A 15,341-nucleotide genomic window follows, 5' to 3' on the forward strand; every position below is an offset into this window, starting at 1 on the left:
CACATAAACACACACAGTCATACACTACGGACAATTTAATCTACCCACCTCACCTCTACACGCGAACGCAGGGAGAACATGCAAACTCCACACAGAAACACCAACTGAGCCGAGGATCGAACCAGCGACCCAGCAACCTTCTTGCTGTGAGGCGACAGCACTACCTACTGCACCACTGTCGCCCAATTAACTGTCAGTAAATTTTAAGTTAGCTACACTCATTTCATTTGATAAAGTTGACTGTTGGATTTTACAGTCTGTCAATATTACAACAAAATATGTTTTCTGAGTTGTTTCAGTAAGTAAAAGAATATTAGGTAAAAGAATAATTGATCATATATTTTACTGGATTATATATTATTGTATTTTAAATGGCTAAAAAAGGATACAGCCTAAGGGTTTGAATGATAGTATGAAGTATAAACATTTCAAACGACAATTAACTGTATTCTGGAGCTCCACTGTGATCCTTAAATAGAAGCAATAAAACTTGACAGGTTAACATTCTCATCATAAGCCACCTAGAACATGCTAGAAACTGCATTGCAACATGCTAACCCCCTTCTAAACGTCTTATTTTCTAAACATTTAAACATTCTCCTCTTCAAACTTCTCTACAACCAGCATTTTTCACATCTTCAGTAATAGATTAAGGGAAAATAGCTTAGGATCTTTTGGGCCAGTAAAGAACCTTTCATTAACCACCCAAATCAACATGTAAAAAACAAAACCTTGAGAAAATGCTTAGAAACAGTTTTGTAAAATAAAATAAAATGAAATATTTTTTAAATGAAATGAAATGAAATGAAATGAAATGAAATTAAATTAAAAATTAGCATAATCGCCTCACAACAAGAAAGTCGCTGGTTCAAGCCCCGGCTGGGCGTTTTTGTGTGGAGTTTGCATGTTCTCTCCGTGTTCGCGTGAATTTCCTCCGGGTGCTCCTTTTTACCCCACAAATCCAAAGACGTGCGTTACAGGTAAACTAAATAAGCCAAATTGCCCGTAGTGTATGTGTGTGAATGCAGGAGTATGTGGGTGTTTCTCAGAGTTAGGTTGTGGCTGGAAGGGCATTCATTGCGTAAAACCTATTCTGGGTAAGTTGGCGGTTCATTCCGTTGTGGCGACCCCTGATTAATTAAGGGACTAAGCCAAAAAGAAAATGAATGACTGAATAAATAATTTAATTTAATTTAATTTCATTTCATTTCATTTCATTTCATTTCATTTCATTTCATTTATTTTATTTTAATTTAATTTAATTTAATTTAATTTAATTTAATTTAATTTAAACAGATGCGAATTAAATTCAAATTAAATAAATAAAAAAATCTTGTACACATTGGTCAAAGTAATAATGCGTGTTTTTCAGTTTGTGCATCAAACACAGTCTAAACTAACACTCGCACACACTGTGATTCATGCAGCTCCTTTTCAGAATGTCAATTGGCCCTCTGTGTTCTGCTGCGAGCTGTGTTGCATCTCAATATTGAATGCGGGCCACTGCAGCAGCTATTCTAAGCAGTTCATCAAGCGCTCATCAAGCTATCTTTGCCTTTCGCTTCTCAACTCCATCGCTCAGCTCTCTTTTTCTTTTCACTAAGTCTTGCACACTCTCGTCTATCTGACCTGTGGCCCAAGGCTCCAGCAGAGACTCATCCATCACCACAGACATCACTGTCTGTCCCCGTCTCCGTCCACCAGGGTCACGAATTTCGCTCTTCCAGGGTCATCAGTCTCTCTGTGGCAGATGCCAGAGTTTCTGAGTCAGCTTCAGCCTGGCAGCCTGGTGCTTCTGGCTCTTTTTAACAGCAATTGCACACTGGGGCAGGGAATTGTGCTGATCTGAAGCCACCAGCCCACCTGTGGGTGATGAGTGAGACCTGTGGAGTGGGACCAAATGGAGGATATTGAACGCCTGCTTGAACCTGTCCATTGAAAAGCATTCGGAAAATCGCTATTGACAGGTTGCAGCATTGTGCTCTCAAAGCTTCAGGGTGGGATCATGTTTGGTTTTGTTTTAAGTTCCTTTTCATCTTTAAACAGGTTTGATTTGTAGATGTCGTAAACATGTAGATTTAGAATACTTGTATGTTTTAATGCATTGTTTTATAGAAGCTAGAGGACACTCATGTGGTACATATGCAAATATTAATCCAATAACTATTTGATTCACTCATGATTTCTTACATTTTGAGAATGAAACTTATTTGTGATGTAGTTGTTTTGAAATGGTTCATGAGATTGAAATTTAACTATATAAAAACACAAAAACACACACACACATTCACAAACAAATACACATATATAAGAAAAAAGTGTATAAAAAATATAAGCAAATGAAAGAAATTATTAAAATAAATACAGATGTCATTTGCAATGTAACAATTGTATTTAAAATATATTTTCATAAATACTTATGTATAACAAATATTTTATTTGAATAAAATACCTATAAGATGCCCTTTTTTAGACATGCTTGTATTTAAAAAATATATAAATATAAAATATTATAAACAAATATGCAGTTAAACGTTTTAAATAATAGATTAATGGATAAGTAAATAGACAGAAAAATTACCAAAACCAGTCATTTACAGTGATTTGCAGTGAAGAAATGCCATCCTAAATTCAAGCTGAATCAATTAAAAAAATGATAAATTAGTTATAATTGTAGTAAACTACTACATATGATGATCACAAGTCAATGTGCATTAAAGTACAAATAAATTCACCAAATAATCCAGAAAATGTAATAAATAGCAACTGGGTAAAATTAATGTTGCTCAAAAAGAATTATTAAGAATAAAGTTAATGCATTTGGCTTCTTCAATCCCACATGCACTTTGCTTTTTTGCTAGATTAAGGGCCCTATCATACACCTGATACAATATGGCAATTTATTGCTGTTTTTACACCAGTCCAACCCTAATTTTCACATTTTGCACCATGTTGTTTAAATAACTTTGTGGAATTTGTGGACTCTTCTGTGTTTCGGTCTAAAAACGGAAGTGTGTAAGGTGAATTCTTGGCACGTTGCAATTTTGAATAACTGAAATAGATTGTGCCATTGACCGACTAAAAGCTGATCTTCTAGCGCACACTGCGTTAGTTATGCACCTATACAGGCCCGAAATGCTTGTTCATTGCTTACGACACACAGGGTGTACAGAAATACACAAATATTTTTACATATAAAAAAATAAAGAATTAAATTGTTACAAAAAATATTATTTTCTACATAAATATGAAAAACACAACCTCCATGCTTTCTTCATGTCGTTTTTTTTTTATTCATGACAATTTGCATTTGTATAATGTCATAATTATTAGCAGTATTACTTGTTATATACATATTTATATTTGTTTTCATAAAACCAAGTTTAGACTTGCCCACCTATCAGGTTTTGGAGACGTATACATCACCATATATGGGGCATAAGAATAGGATGTGTGTTTCGATAAAACTTTGTGGTTTTTTGACCACACTTTATTATTGTTCATTTTTTTGTTTGCTGGAAATTAGAACAGAATTCAGAAATAGTTTTCAAACAAAGCTTTGTGCTTAACAAACTAAACTAAATATATGCCGAATAGGCCGAATGGAGGTGTCTCGTTCCTTATCCTCACACTGTAGAGGGTCTGTTTAACTGTTTTCTCGTTAGTGAAGCATTCAGTTTTTCCACTTACAAAGTTACCATGTAAATAGCAAATGCGCAATGGCGCAATGAAACTGACTGTAAAAGGGAATGGCAGATGAGACTCTGACTGGTTTTATGCACGTTATGCTCAAAACACACCTTGAACTCATTAAGAGAATGAGCACAACCCTGTTAGACCATGCTCCAGGACGCAGAGCATATCTTCCATCCCTAAAATAGCAAAAGTGCATTCGGACATGCCCTTAATGCTTTGGTGCCCTTTGCGCCTAGATCGTTTAAATAGAGCCCCCTGGTTTCTTAAACGTTTAATGCATTTTTACACTTTCCATTTAATCTTTATTCCATCTGAATGGAATAATAAACCTAATACACAAGAGCTCGGAATTACTCTTGAGCTTGAACATCATGGTAGAAAATATTCCCAACTAATGACCTGCAATTTCTGCTCTTCTTATCATTCTCTGCACTTAAACGACTTCTGGACGATGCACAATGACCAAATCCTAGGCCTCTCAATGCATAATAACCGGCTTTCCCCTAATTACCCCTTGAACATGAATTCAAGGACATTTGGATCCATATGGGTGATCCTGAGGTAGGAGACCATAGAGATTAGAGAAAGGACTCTAGAGGCCAGAAGAAAATAGTGCATACATTCAGTAATATTCAATCTTTGCAGATTGCCAAAGGAACGGAATAGGTCGACAGACCTCATGAGACCCCAAAACTCATTAAAAGTCACAACACTACAGGCTGCGTTTAAACATCAGGAGGGCAGCTTGGGTGAACTGTGGCCTTGATTAGATGTCATATTCATGCCGTAATCCAACACCCTGCCTTAGAGGTCACAGGGTGACGGTCTTCTTTTTTTTCGAAGCTCTGGAGCAAACATAAGCAGGTCTGTACCGAGTCTAGCCAACCCACACTATTCTGCTCTCCTCTCTGAACTTCTCATCATTGAGATCTGTAATGAAATTGGACAGGCGTGATTGGTATTTTCTGTATCCCATCGTCCAATTCACCAGATGAGATTAGGCCAATTCCAGGCAGATGGGCTTTCCATTGCCTCAGTGTCTCAGGGGCGCAGCAGAGCCCCAGTCCTTTGGGCTTTTCCTGTCGGGGAGGCTGTTTACCATTGCAACACACAGACCGAGGACAGACAGGAAACTGCTCCAGAGACACAGGAAATGTAAAGCTAGTCAATAACAAGTAGGTGGAAGAAAGAAGATCAAATTAGTTGACGTACTAATAAGCAAAGTGCTTCTTTCTTCTCCTTCCTCACTGAGTCTTTCCAACTTGACCATCTGTCCATTTCTGAAAGACACTTCTTGCATATGTTCTAATTATTATAAACCGTCTTACATAAGATTTAATCAAAGTTTATGGACGCTCATGGAAGGGATGAGTCAGAGAGCAGATGATCACTGTGTATTGGCTTTATTTCATTGGCTGATATGTGCAAATACAGCTCACTTGTTCTTTTTAATGAATTTAAGTTGTCCTACATTGGATATGTGTAGAGGAGGGGGTCCAGTCCTACTCCTGGCAACATTGTCCCCACTTGTTACAAGTTTTCCCTGTTCAAAAAATTATTTGTTTGTGCAAGCAGCTTATTACAAAATATATAGTAATGTTTTAAAAGTTAATCATCCTCTAGCTGGTGTGAAAAAATGACAGTACTCTGTTGTAGGGATGCATGATGCATAAATTGCAATCAAATGAAAATTATGATTTGGCAAAAGCTGAGATTGTCATGTACTTGTCAGGAAAACACGAAACCAGGCTTATTCTGAAAATGTACCTCTATATACATTTCTAGAGAGCGCCAAATATTTCCCAGGTGCTACTTTTTTGCAGTTTTTGTTTTAACAAATCCACCAGAGGAGATGTATGTCCTTTTTAAGATCTCAGATTTATCTCGCAAGTGCCATTCGCTCCTTGTGTTCTCGTGTAAATCCACCAGAGGCCCCTGTGTAGGCTTTTCGAGTTATCTTGCTAACTGACTGCCTGATTGACTGAATGATAAACTGACCCACACTCGCTCAATAGTGTTTACCCTCCCACCCACCACCTTCCCTAAACCAAACCGACAGTTTTAAAAAGCAATGAAAAAAAATTTGCTTGATTTCCAAGCGAAAATTTCCAATTCGCCCTCACTTGATTTCTATATGTTGGAAACACGGCTCTGTGATCAGTAGTAAATCTCCTCTGAAGGCCAGAGGGTGCTCTCCCACAGAAACTGTAAATATGACTTAAAGAAGAAATCTCCTTGCTTTTATTGATTTTACTAATAATCATTAATATTATTTTAATTATTGACTAGTAATAATTGTACGACTCTGGACACATCATAATGATTTATATAATGATTACATACATAATGATTTATCATAATGGCATTTGACTTTCATCTTTATATCTGTAGCTCTATCTACAATGTAAATTGTGTCAAAGCAGCTCAACAGATAAAGAAAAGAGAGTAAAAGCCACAATATTTCAAATTGTAGAACGTTCCAGCAATTCAGGTAGACAGGAGAGTAGTGTAAACATCTCATGTAGTTCTAGATTAATTGAAACTGATTCAGTTCAATTCAGTATAATGACATTGTTGAAGTTTAGTTCAAATCAGTTTAGTGCAAATGTCACTTCTTAATGTGGATTCACTGAAGAACAACTCCACCGATGAGCTACGATTGAAGTTATATAGTGAGTTTGGACAAAAAATATATATTATTTGTGGTATTTTCACATTCTTTCAGATGTAGCAGCAACACAGAGCCATATTTCTCTGAGTAGTGATGTAAACAGAGTAATTATCTTGGTTTCAGGATTGGGTAGTAAACACTGCTCCTTCATAATTCATGTGGCTGGAGATGGACAGCTGATTACAGAACTAGCTTTACTGACAAAGCGTCCATGGCTTAACTAGCTTTACTGACAAATCGCCTTTGATTGTGCATAGCTGTTATAAAATAAAAATTAAAGCATTAATTATGTGTTGGTTTTTGATCAGACCCTTAACCACTATTTTTTGAACTTACGAACTTTACATTTACACATTTCTCTTAGGCTTTGGAACACATACTTGGCAAAATACAATTAGTAAATATTTCTGAGGGTTGTGTTTAACAAATGATTATATGGGTCGCATGACAGGTTAGCTCTAATACTTTTCAGTTAAAGTTTTTAGTGAGTCTGAAGTCCTTGATTTCCTAGTTCAGGAACAGGTTTGGAGACTCTTGCTATAGATAAGGGCTAAGGGACCCACTACATTTAAACTTGCATTGTGATTGGTAATTCTGATCACAGGTTATTTCTTGATGTCATGTGCCAATTTTGTTGTCGACTAGAGGGCGCTTATGTTTAATATGTAGCTATAAATCGTAACAAGAAATAGGAAAAAAATCTTTCACTTTCCTGCACAGAAGCATATTAATTTTAGTTGGGAGTTGAGATGATCGAGAGTTGTTGTTTATAAGGATTTGTAATTTGGATCATTGTCATTTTCGGGTGAACTAACCCTTTAAGAATGCTTCACCTTTTCTGTCGTGGTAATGGCTTATATTCCAAAATGATGACAGTCATTCAGCATAGACAAGTAAACTTTTCAATCTTAATTGAGTTGATATAAGCAGATCACTGTCTAAGCTTATAGAGCAATCTCTGACAAACCACATTACACAGACGTCCGCAACAAGAGAATTACCAAGCTTACACACAACAAACACACACCCTGACATCATCCACACACAACCTTACAACACAGAACATCAATCAAACCACAAAGGCACCAAGAACACATGAGGAAATCCTTTTTCCCCCAAAACAATGAGGTCTCCAAACTGCAACCCTATTAATAGTCTACAAAAGGGGCAGGCCTTGATCCCCAGCATGGAAGAGACCGTCATAAAACACATGCACAAAACCAACGACCCACCGCCGCTTGCCGGGTCAGCTATGATGAGCCATGAATGTAACCGTCCAACCAATCTGGCTTAATAGTGTCCATCCTCGCCACCTTTGCAGAGCCAATGGTGTGTGTACGTGTTGACTCGGAGGGTCACAGGGCCTCCACAGATCCTGTGACCCCGAAAGGAGACTAGAGAATCAGAAGCGGACCCCCACAGACAGGACAGAGCCTTCTTTATGCCCTAATCTGCTAGCATCAGAAATCAATATGGTTAGTGGTACCACCACAATAGCAGAAGCAGGAGTTAGCACCTTGCCCGATTTCAGAGGCTCTCTAGGGGGGCATAAAGCCGAGGTCTGCCATGCCCGCTACTGACCTCTGGCACAGCCGCACCCCAGCGTCTAACCTGCTTAACATTCATTACGGAAACCTGGGCAGATGCTCGGATTTCAGGCCTGCTGTCGTCGTCTCTCTTGTCTTTGCTTCCTCATCCTCTCAACATGGGGTCGATTCCAAGTGCTTTTTAATTTCTAAAGCAGAGATCAGAGATCTACTGACAGGCCCAGCTTAATGTTATCCATGCTAAAGGGTTTTGAAGAACCCTGGTGTGGTGGAGACTTACCGTATTTCTGCAGCGTTGGGGTCCGGAGCTCAGATGCAAGGCTTTGGTGTTGACACGTCTCCCTGGGGGATCGATTTGGAATTGAATGCCAGTGTTGTTGAATGATCGGGATTTCCAGCTGTAAATGTGCATTTTGGGTCTATCCTCAGTCGTCAGCATGCTAAGTTTTCAGTAATACAAAGTTTTTTTTAGCTTTAAACTCCAAGTGTTTTGCTATTTACGTAGGCAGAATGAGTTGTTTGGCTTCCTCTCGTCTTCTGAATGCATTTAGTTTGGTGCTGCTCACTGGAATGAAACTTTGGAGAGCTTATTGCTTCTGTTAATGATTATACTGAACCAGTCAGGTGAGTCATCTGGTAACACTTTATTTAGATGGTCCCTTCTACGCATTTTGTGTTGCTACATGCCAACTATATCTCTGTAGAGGATTAGTAGACTGTTAGGGTGGCGTTAGTGAAGGTTGACATGTACATGGAAAGGTTCTTGTAGTCAGGAGAATGTCTGTTGGTGGAGCAGTATCAGCAGATTTTAAGCAGAGTCTACTAATACTCTTTTGAGATTTAGCTGGCATGTAGTTGCAGTGTAACTTTTACAAAATGTGCAATAGGGATCATCAAATGAAAAGGTAACACTTTCATTTTAGGTAACGTAGTTGTGCATGTTCCATGCACTTACTATAGGGATCACAATGAGTTATGGATAATAACCTGTAACTTACCCTAAATCTAACCTACATTCAACCATATCACATAAGTACAATTAATTAATATTACTCATTAGTTAAATGAATAATTGCACTGTAAGTACGCCACTCTAAAATAAAGTGTAACCAAATAAAGTGTTAGAGTTTCAACTTTATCGAAAATGCTAAAAATGAACACACACAAGCCCAAAACGGTGGAAGGCATTGGTGGACAAAGAGCTATTCAGAGTGCAGAAGAATAGGCAAGGATCAGGTTCTGTCCTGCTACATGCATAAATCTGCCGTCGTGCTTAATTACATTACTGAGGATTTACAGAGTCGTTTTAAGGAAACCACACACACTATCAGTCCCACAAATCAAAGCTCATTAGTGGGAATGTGTGCGAGTGTGTGTTTCCCCTCGTGCATGTCAGTGGGACTGCTGTCTATCTGCCTTTTTAATCATATCTCATTAGTGTGAGAGGATTTTCAGGATTGAAGTTGTCTTATGAACGTTCACTCTTCTGCTGGAGCTGAAATTCGGGAGAAATATTAACCAAGCTACTAATATGAGCTTTGTTGCCCTGGTGATGTAGAAACATGAACAGTATGCAAGCATACAGACATTTTTTTTTAACTTTTGATTAAGTGCAATACATTGACAATCATGAAGAAAACAATCTAAATGGTGGATTAAAGTTTTTAGACATTAGTACTGTTTGTGTTCGTGCTGGTTTTCGAATTCAAAATGATTACATACTATTGAAAACATAAATTAATATTGTGCAACTATCAACTAAAAAGATCCACAAAATAGGTAAAACATTAGTATCGTGTTGTCTAAAAGTCTGAAAATAAGGCAACTTTATTATTTTATGCAAAAAAACATGACAACATTTTTATTTTACATTTGAAAAAAAAAAAAGCCGGCAGTTCTTTATACTTTACAGAATAAAAGAAAAATGGTTAGCTATATTCACAGAGAAATATTTATGCTCTTTTATGCTGAGCACTATATTAGTGGTGTAACGGATCCAAAAATCTCACGATTCGCATCACACTATGATTTTTGAGTCATAAATCAGACCATTTTTATATATCTATTAAAAAAATAGAGGAAACAAATGTCATTTGCTTTCCATTTATACAAACATATTACTGCAAAAACCATTGGTTCAACAAACAGAACTTAGAACCTGTAATTTTAATCAAAATAAAAATACAAAAAATGGTCTTTGCTACTGTTGCTGATAATGCTAGATATAGAAATCTAACATCTTGTACAACACATCATATTTATTTTCAATTAATGATTCAACAATTCACACAAAAAACGTCATGTGTCATTTTTGAAAACCTATTCAGTGTCATAATTTGACATAACATGGTTGTTTGTTGCCAGTTAATGGTTAAACAATGTAATTGCCACAACATTCACCAGCGTCAGGTTCCATTAAACAGTGATTTTAATCTTTACCATAAACATCAGTGTTTATATCTGAACTGTAAACTGTTTTCCTAGTACTTCTGTTCCTAGTACTTCTGTACTTCGAAGGATTAATAAACATTTGCAAACCATTATTATTTATCATGCATGTTGTGCAGGTTTGAATTGAGATCACAATGTCTTAATGTTAAATAGTGCAGCTTTACACTTAAAGCATTAACGCAGGCTAAACAAGCAGTGACAGAAAAAACCTTTAATTAATAACCTAAGAAAGCATTTAGGTCCCACCACAACTTTTTCCATCATCATTATATTTTACAGGGAAGCCTAAATGCTTTAATACACGTGATTTGAATGATGCGGGAGGTGAATGTTGGAAGTTAAAAAAGTTATTAATCCGTGGGTCACGTGCATTCCGATCTGTAGGTTGTAATCAACATGGATCACGGATTAACCGTGATCTGTTACACCCCTAATGTATATTACCATATTACCACATATATTTACCATGCATCAAGTATTTTAAGGGCATATCTGATATATTTCATATTGTTGATATCATTATATATGTATAATGATATCAACTAGTTTAACTAATATATATATATTTATACAACAGTTCTGTTTGGTTCTCAAATCTGATTGGCTTATAGCCGTACGATATTCTGCAATATCAAAACTCCCACAGCCTCTTTACCCTTTGTGTATTACTCCGCCCACATACAGCCAGCAAAAAGCAGAAACAACAGATCTAAAGTTTAAAAGATGCACACTCAACGTTTTAACTGTCAGCTTATGATTTGAATCCGGAAGAAAGTAGTTCCTCATACAAAAGGGTTTTTGAGACTCTCCATGTTTGATTTTGTTTTTATATACACAATTATGCCATCAAACTGTTGTATAAACGCAATATCACACTCATAGCAGTGCGATATGACTGTATATCAGCACTGGTGGGGGCACTAAAGCCAACGCACGCCTCCCACTAGTGCCGATATACAGCCATATCGCACTGCTACTCGTGTGATATTGCTCATATATACTGTATATATATATATACACTGTTTGCATCCCATAGCAAACAGTATGTGTGTAACATTTGTTTTTTAAATTTAAAAAAATTCTTAAAATGGAAACAACTTATAGAAAAACATCCCATACTGTAAATAAGTTGTCATTTAATAAGAATATGTCAATAATTCAATTTCGACAAAAACGTCAGATAGAACCTTATAATTCTAAGGTGACGATTTGGCTGTTAATTTATTAAAAATGATAATGCCATTGAACCACTAATGGCTTCCTCATTTTCAAGTGTGATCCTGTTTAATGTCTTTCTCTCATGTTCGACAGAGATTATTGCAAAGCATTCTGGGTAATCCAGATGCAACAAAGCCAGTTGCTAGGGCACTACCTGAAAAATGCTTTGTCAGATAAACATTTCCAAGAGAGAAAAGCTGTGTTTTGCTTTTTTTTCACAAAGTAATATAGCTGCAGGCCGTCATTAGCAGAAACATAACTGAACTTCATGAACTCAATCATTACCAGTGTTAAATATTATTCTATTTTAAACCAGCATTCACCAATCCTGGAATGTGCATGCAAGACTTTGAAATATGCATCCTAGAATCATATGAAAGCCTAAGTAAATGTCGTTGGTGAAAAAGATCTAGCTATTCTACCAGGTATTGTTAGCTTAAAAGCTGTGGGACAAAAGCTGGTGGTTCTAGGCTTATCCCATCTCAGCAGGACAGCCGAACCCCCTGTGGGACAAACTCACTCTATTCCTAAACTTCATCTCAGGCGAAGAGCCCACACTGGGCCCTTATACACCCATTCCATCAATCTGTCAAACCAGAACAGACACATGCAGCACAATACGGCCTCCCTGCATCTCTGCTTTAATGTTCGCTCTTCACAATATGGTTCATACCTCACTACATCAGTGGAGCTGCTTCCACCCCGCTGAGTGATGCTGCTTGGGAAAAATAACTGTGGCATATATCTTGACCTCTGCTCTATGAGTGCATAATGTGCCATTATAGGAGTGTTCCAGGTTCAATAACATCTTGATTAGCTAAAAAAAAAGGCATGCACTTATAATGGAAGTGAATGGGAGAATTTGATAAGCAGGAGAATTGTGAAGCTTTTTTTTTTAACTTTCTGTTTATTGTTCTGCTAAAACTTGGGTATTAATTAGGCTGTAAGATTGTTTACATAATTTTGATATGCATTTTAGGTATTGTGCACAGGAACTAATATAAAAAGTTGTAAAAATGCATGTAACATTACACAAGAAAAATTGAAATATAGCTTGATATATAATTGATTCATTCTTTTTCTTCAGCTTAGTCCCTTATTTATCAGGAGTTGCCACAGTAGAATAAACCACCCATATATATAATATTAAATAATATTACAAGACAAAATAGAGAAAGTGTTGGTGACGTATAGCCAACAACACTGTAAAAAAGCTTGACTTAAAATTTTAATGCAACATACTTTCTGGACATTTCTGAATTTTTAATTCAAGTCAAGTGCAATAATTGGGTTTAACGTTAAGTCAACTTAAAAACGTCCTGAAGTTTGTTGCCTTGGTTTAAGTTGAGTCAACTTTTTTAATTTTTACAGTGAATGTACATGTAAAAAATGCTGGGTACAATCGATTTGTGTTGGAACAACACAAAGGAATTAAGTTACAGATTCTTTTTTTTTAACAAATGTAAATGGATTGCATATAAAACAAGTAAATTGTTTTAAAATAAATCAAGAATTGTGCTGTTTCGTATTAAAGTTTGAACAAACATCAAATGTTATATTTTTGAGTGTAGCCAAACCATTGTGGTTCTACTTCAACAAAAACACAGTAATCAGTTATGTCTTATTTATTACCCAATATTACAAACACTTATCTAGTTGTATATACATCCTCTTTTATGTTCTCGGAAGGGAAAAAGCTTTTTGACAAAAGATGGTTCAGAATAACTGAATGAAACAAAAAAATATAAAAGAAGCAAATAGGTTTGCAGCAACATACTTTATAACAACTCAGCAAGCTTTTTGTGTTTAAAAAATTGATGTCTAAACAGACATCTTGTCCAAAACAAGGGTAAATTTGGGCTGTTGGTGGAAATATAATATATGTCAATCTAACAATAGTCCATCAAATACACAGGAGGGAATGAGTTCACATGTGAAGTCTGTCTAATCCAGGGGTCACCAATCTCGGTCCTGGAGGGCCGGTGTCCCTGCAGGGTTTAGCTCCAACTGGCCTCAACACACCTGCCTGGATGTTTCAAGTATACCAAGTAAGACCTTGTTTAGTTTGTTCAGGTGTGTTTGATTAGGGTTGGAGCAAAAATCTGCAGGACACCGGCCCTCCAGGAATAAGTTTGGTGACCACTGGTCTAATCTGTGTATTTGATGACTATAGTCTAGTTTAGGTTATTGTTAGATGTCCATTATATTTTTACTAACAGCCAAAAATTTGCCTTGTTTTATCAAAGGTGTCTATGTATAGACATCTATTAGATTTCAATTAAACATAAAATTGCTTGGTAGGAAATATCCAGATGCCTGCCTCACTGCTTAAAGTGATGTTTAAACGAATATGAAAAATATGTGCTGTGCTCTTTTCCTTTAATAAGAAAATAAACATGCAAGAAAAGGACAACGGCAAGAAAACAGCAGTTAAGAAAACATTTGATCATAGTGATATAGGTCAGTGTGCATGTTTTGCAGTTCACCAACATTTTATTGACAGATGATGCAATACCCTAATGATAGTTTGATTTTTAAAGTATATTTAAGACTCTGTATATGAGAAACCTAATTAGTTACAGTATAGAAAAGCTGTATTAGCTATGTAAACTTTGTTTCCTGGATCATAAAATGGACCAAAGACTCCCTGGAATGTACGTAAATATCATATATATTTTTATTTTTGTAGGAAAAACATGCAGAGACATAAAAATATGGCTTTCAAAGACAACGTTTATTAAGTTTTTTTTACAAGTTGTTCAAAAACTTTTACTAAAAGAAGAGATTCCTCCATAAAAATCTTTACATAAAGCCCCATTAAACATCTCAAAATAGATGTTAGCAGTATTATGAAGTGTTTAGGCATATATACTGTAGGCGCTTGTATATGAACGAGAGGCGCAGCTAATTGAGGGAGGTCGCAGAGGCGAGAAACTGCGAACATCCACACAATATCCAGACTCAGGCCTGGACTCTTACTCCAGGACAGGCTATTCACCCAATCTACAAGTAAAGAAGAAAAGAGAACTCCAAACTCTCTATAAAGCCCCTTTCAGTAGTGATTTGTTATTCTCCTCTTTTTCCCCCCCTAAACAGTCAAAAGAAAATGTTGGATGGGGCTTTTGTGGGAGGAGGCCTGAATAAATTTTACATACTCAAGGCAGCGTACATAGTGATTGCCGCTTCCCCTAAAACTTTCTTTTCTTTCTTTCTCTCGCTCGCTCCCCTTCCCTTTTTTTTTTTTTCAGAAAACACTTTCCTTGCTGAATAGGCACCTATTAGTGACTCCATTATGGCAGCAGAGCACTTCAATGGCTCCTGGCTGTGAGGCTGTATGGCAAAAGCCTGAGGCTCAGCGTTACCCACCCCGAACAGCCTCCTGCGGTCCACACTCACTGTATTGATAGGTAGATGTAGTGTGGAGTTGGTTGATGTGTGCGAATTGGGAGGGGTAAGAGGAGGTGGGGGCTCTCATCTTCCCTTTTTTTTTTTTTGGTAATCTCCAGGTGCTTTGGGAGAAAGTGTGGCTTTGAAAGAAGCAGAGCGAAAGTATAAAAAAGTTGGAGGTTTTGCATTGTGCCGTGCTTTCCACACTAGTCACTTAAATCCAGAATGCAATGTTTAACATGCATTAGCTGATCTCCATAATAATCCCCCCCACCCCCATGCCCGCTGTACACACTCGCTCATATTCGTATACAACATTTCCCAAACCCCCAAAACTAAATGCATATTGTACACTTGCACCGAAAGCACAT

The 15,341-nt window shown here is 36.8% G+C and overlaps 1 protein-coding gene across 2 annotated transcripts in view; it reads right to left on the reverse strand.

Moving 5' to 3' along the window:
• LOC101884203 (uncharacterized) overlaps nucleotides 1-8,486 on the reverse strand; it is a 78,957-nt gene extending 70,471 nt beyond the window's left edge. Inside the window, exons 1-2 of one of the 2 annotated variants that reach the window (XM_087248160.1) lie at nucleotides 8,195-8,486; nucleotides 1,630-1,883 (exon numbers count right to left, since the gene is read on the reverse strand). In XM_087248160.1, the coding sequence (XP_087104286.1) occupies nucleotides 1,630-1,659 (30 nt within the window). In that variant the 5' untranslated portion in view covers nucleotides 1,660-1,883; nucleotides 8,195-8,486. The remainder of the gene's footprint in view (nucleotides 1-1,629; nucleotides 1,884-8,194) is intronic. The other variant, XM_087248159.1, reaches the window with a different exon arrangement.
• Between the last annotated feature and the right edge of the window lie 6,855 nt (nucleotides 8,487-15,341).

This window comes from Danio rerio, chromosome 4, assembly GCF_052040795.2.
Source record: "Danio rerio strain M-AB ecotype USA chromosome 4, GRCz13ab, whole genome shotgun sequence".
Classification (NCBI taxonomy): domain Eukaryota; kingdom Metazoa; phylum Chordata; class Actinopteri; order Cypriniformes; family Danionidae; genus Danio; species Danio rerio.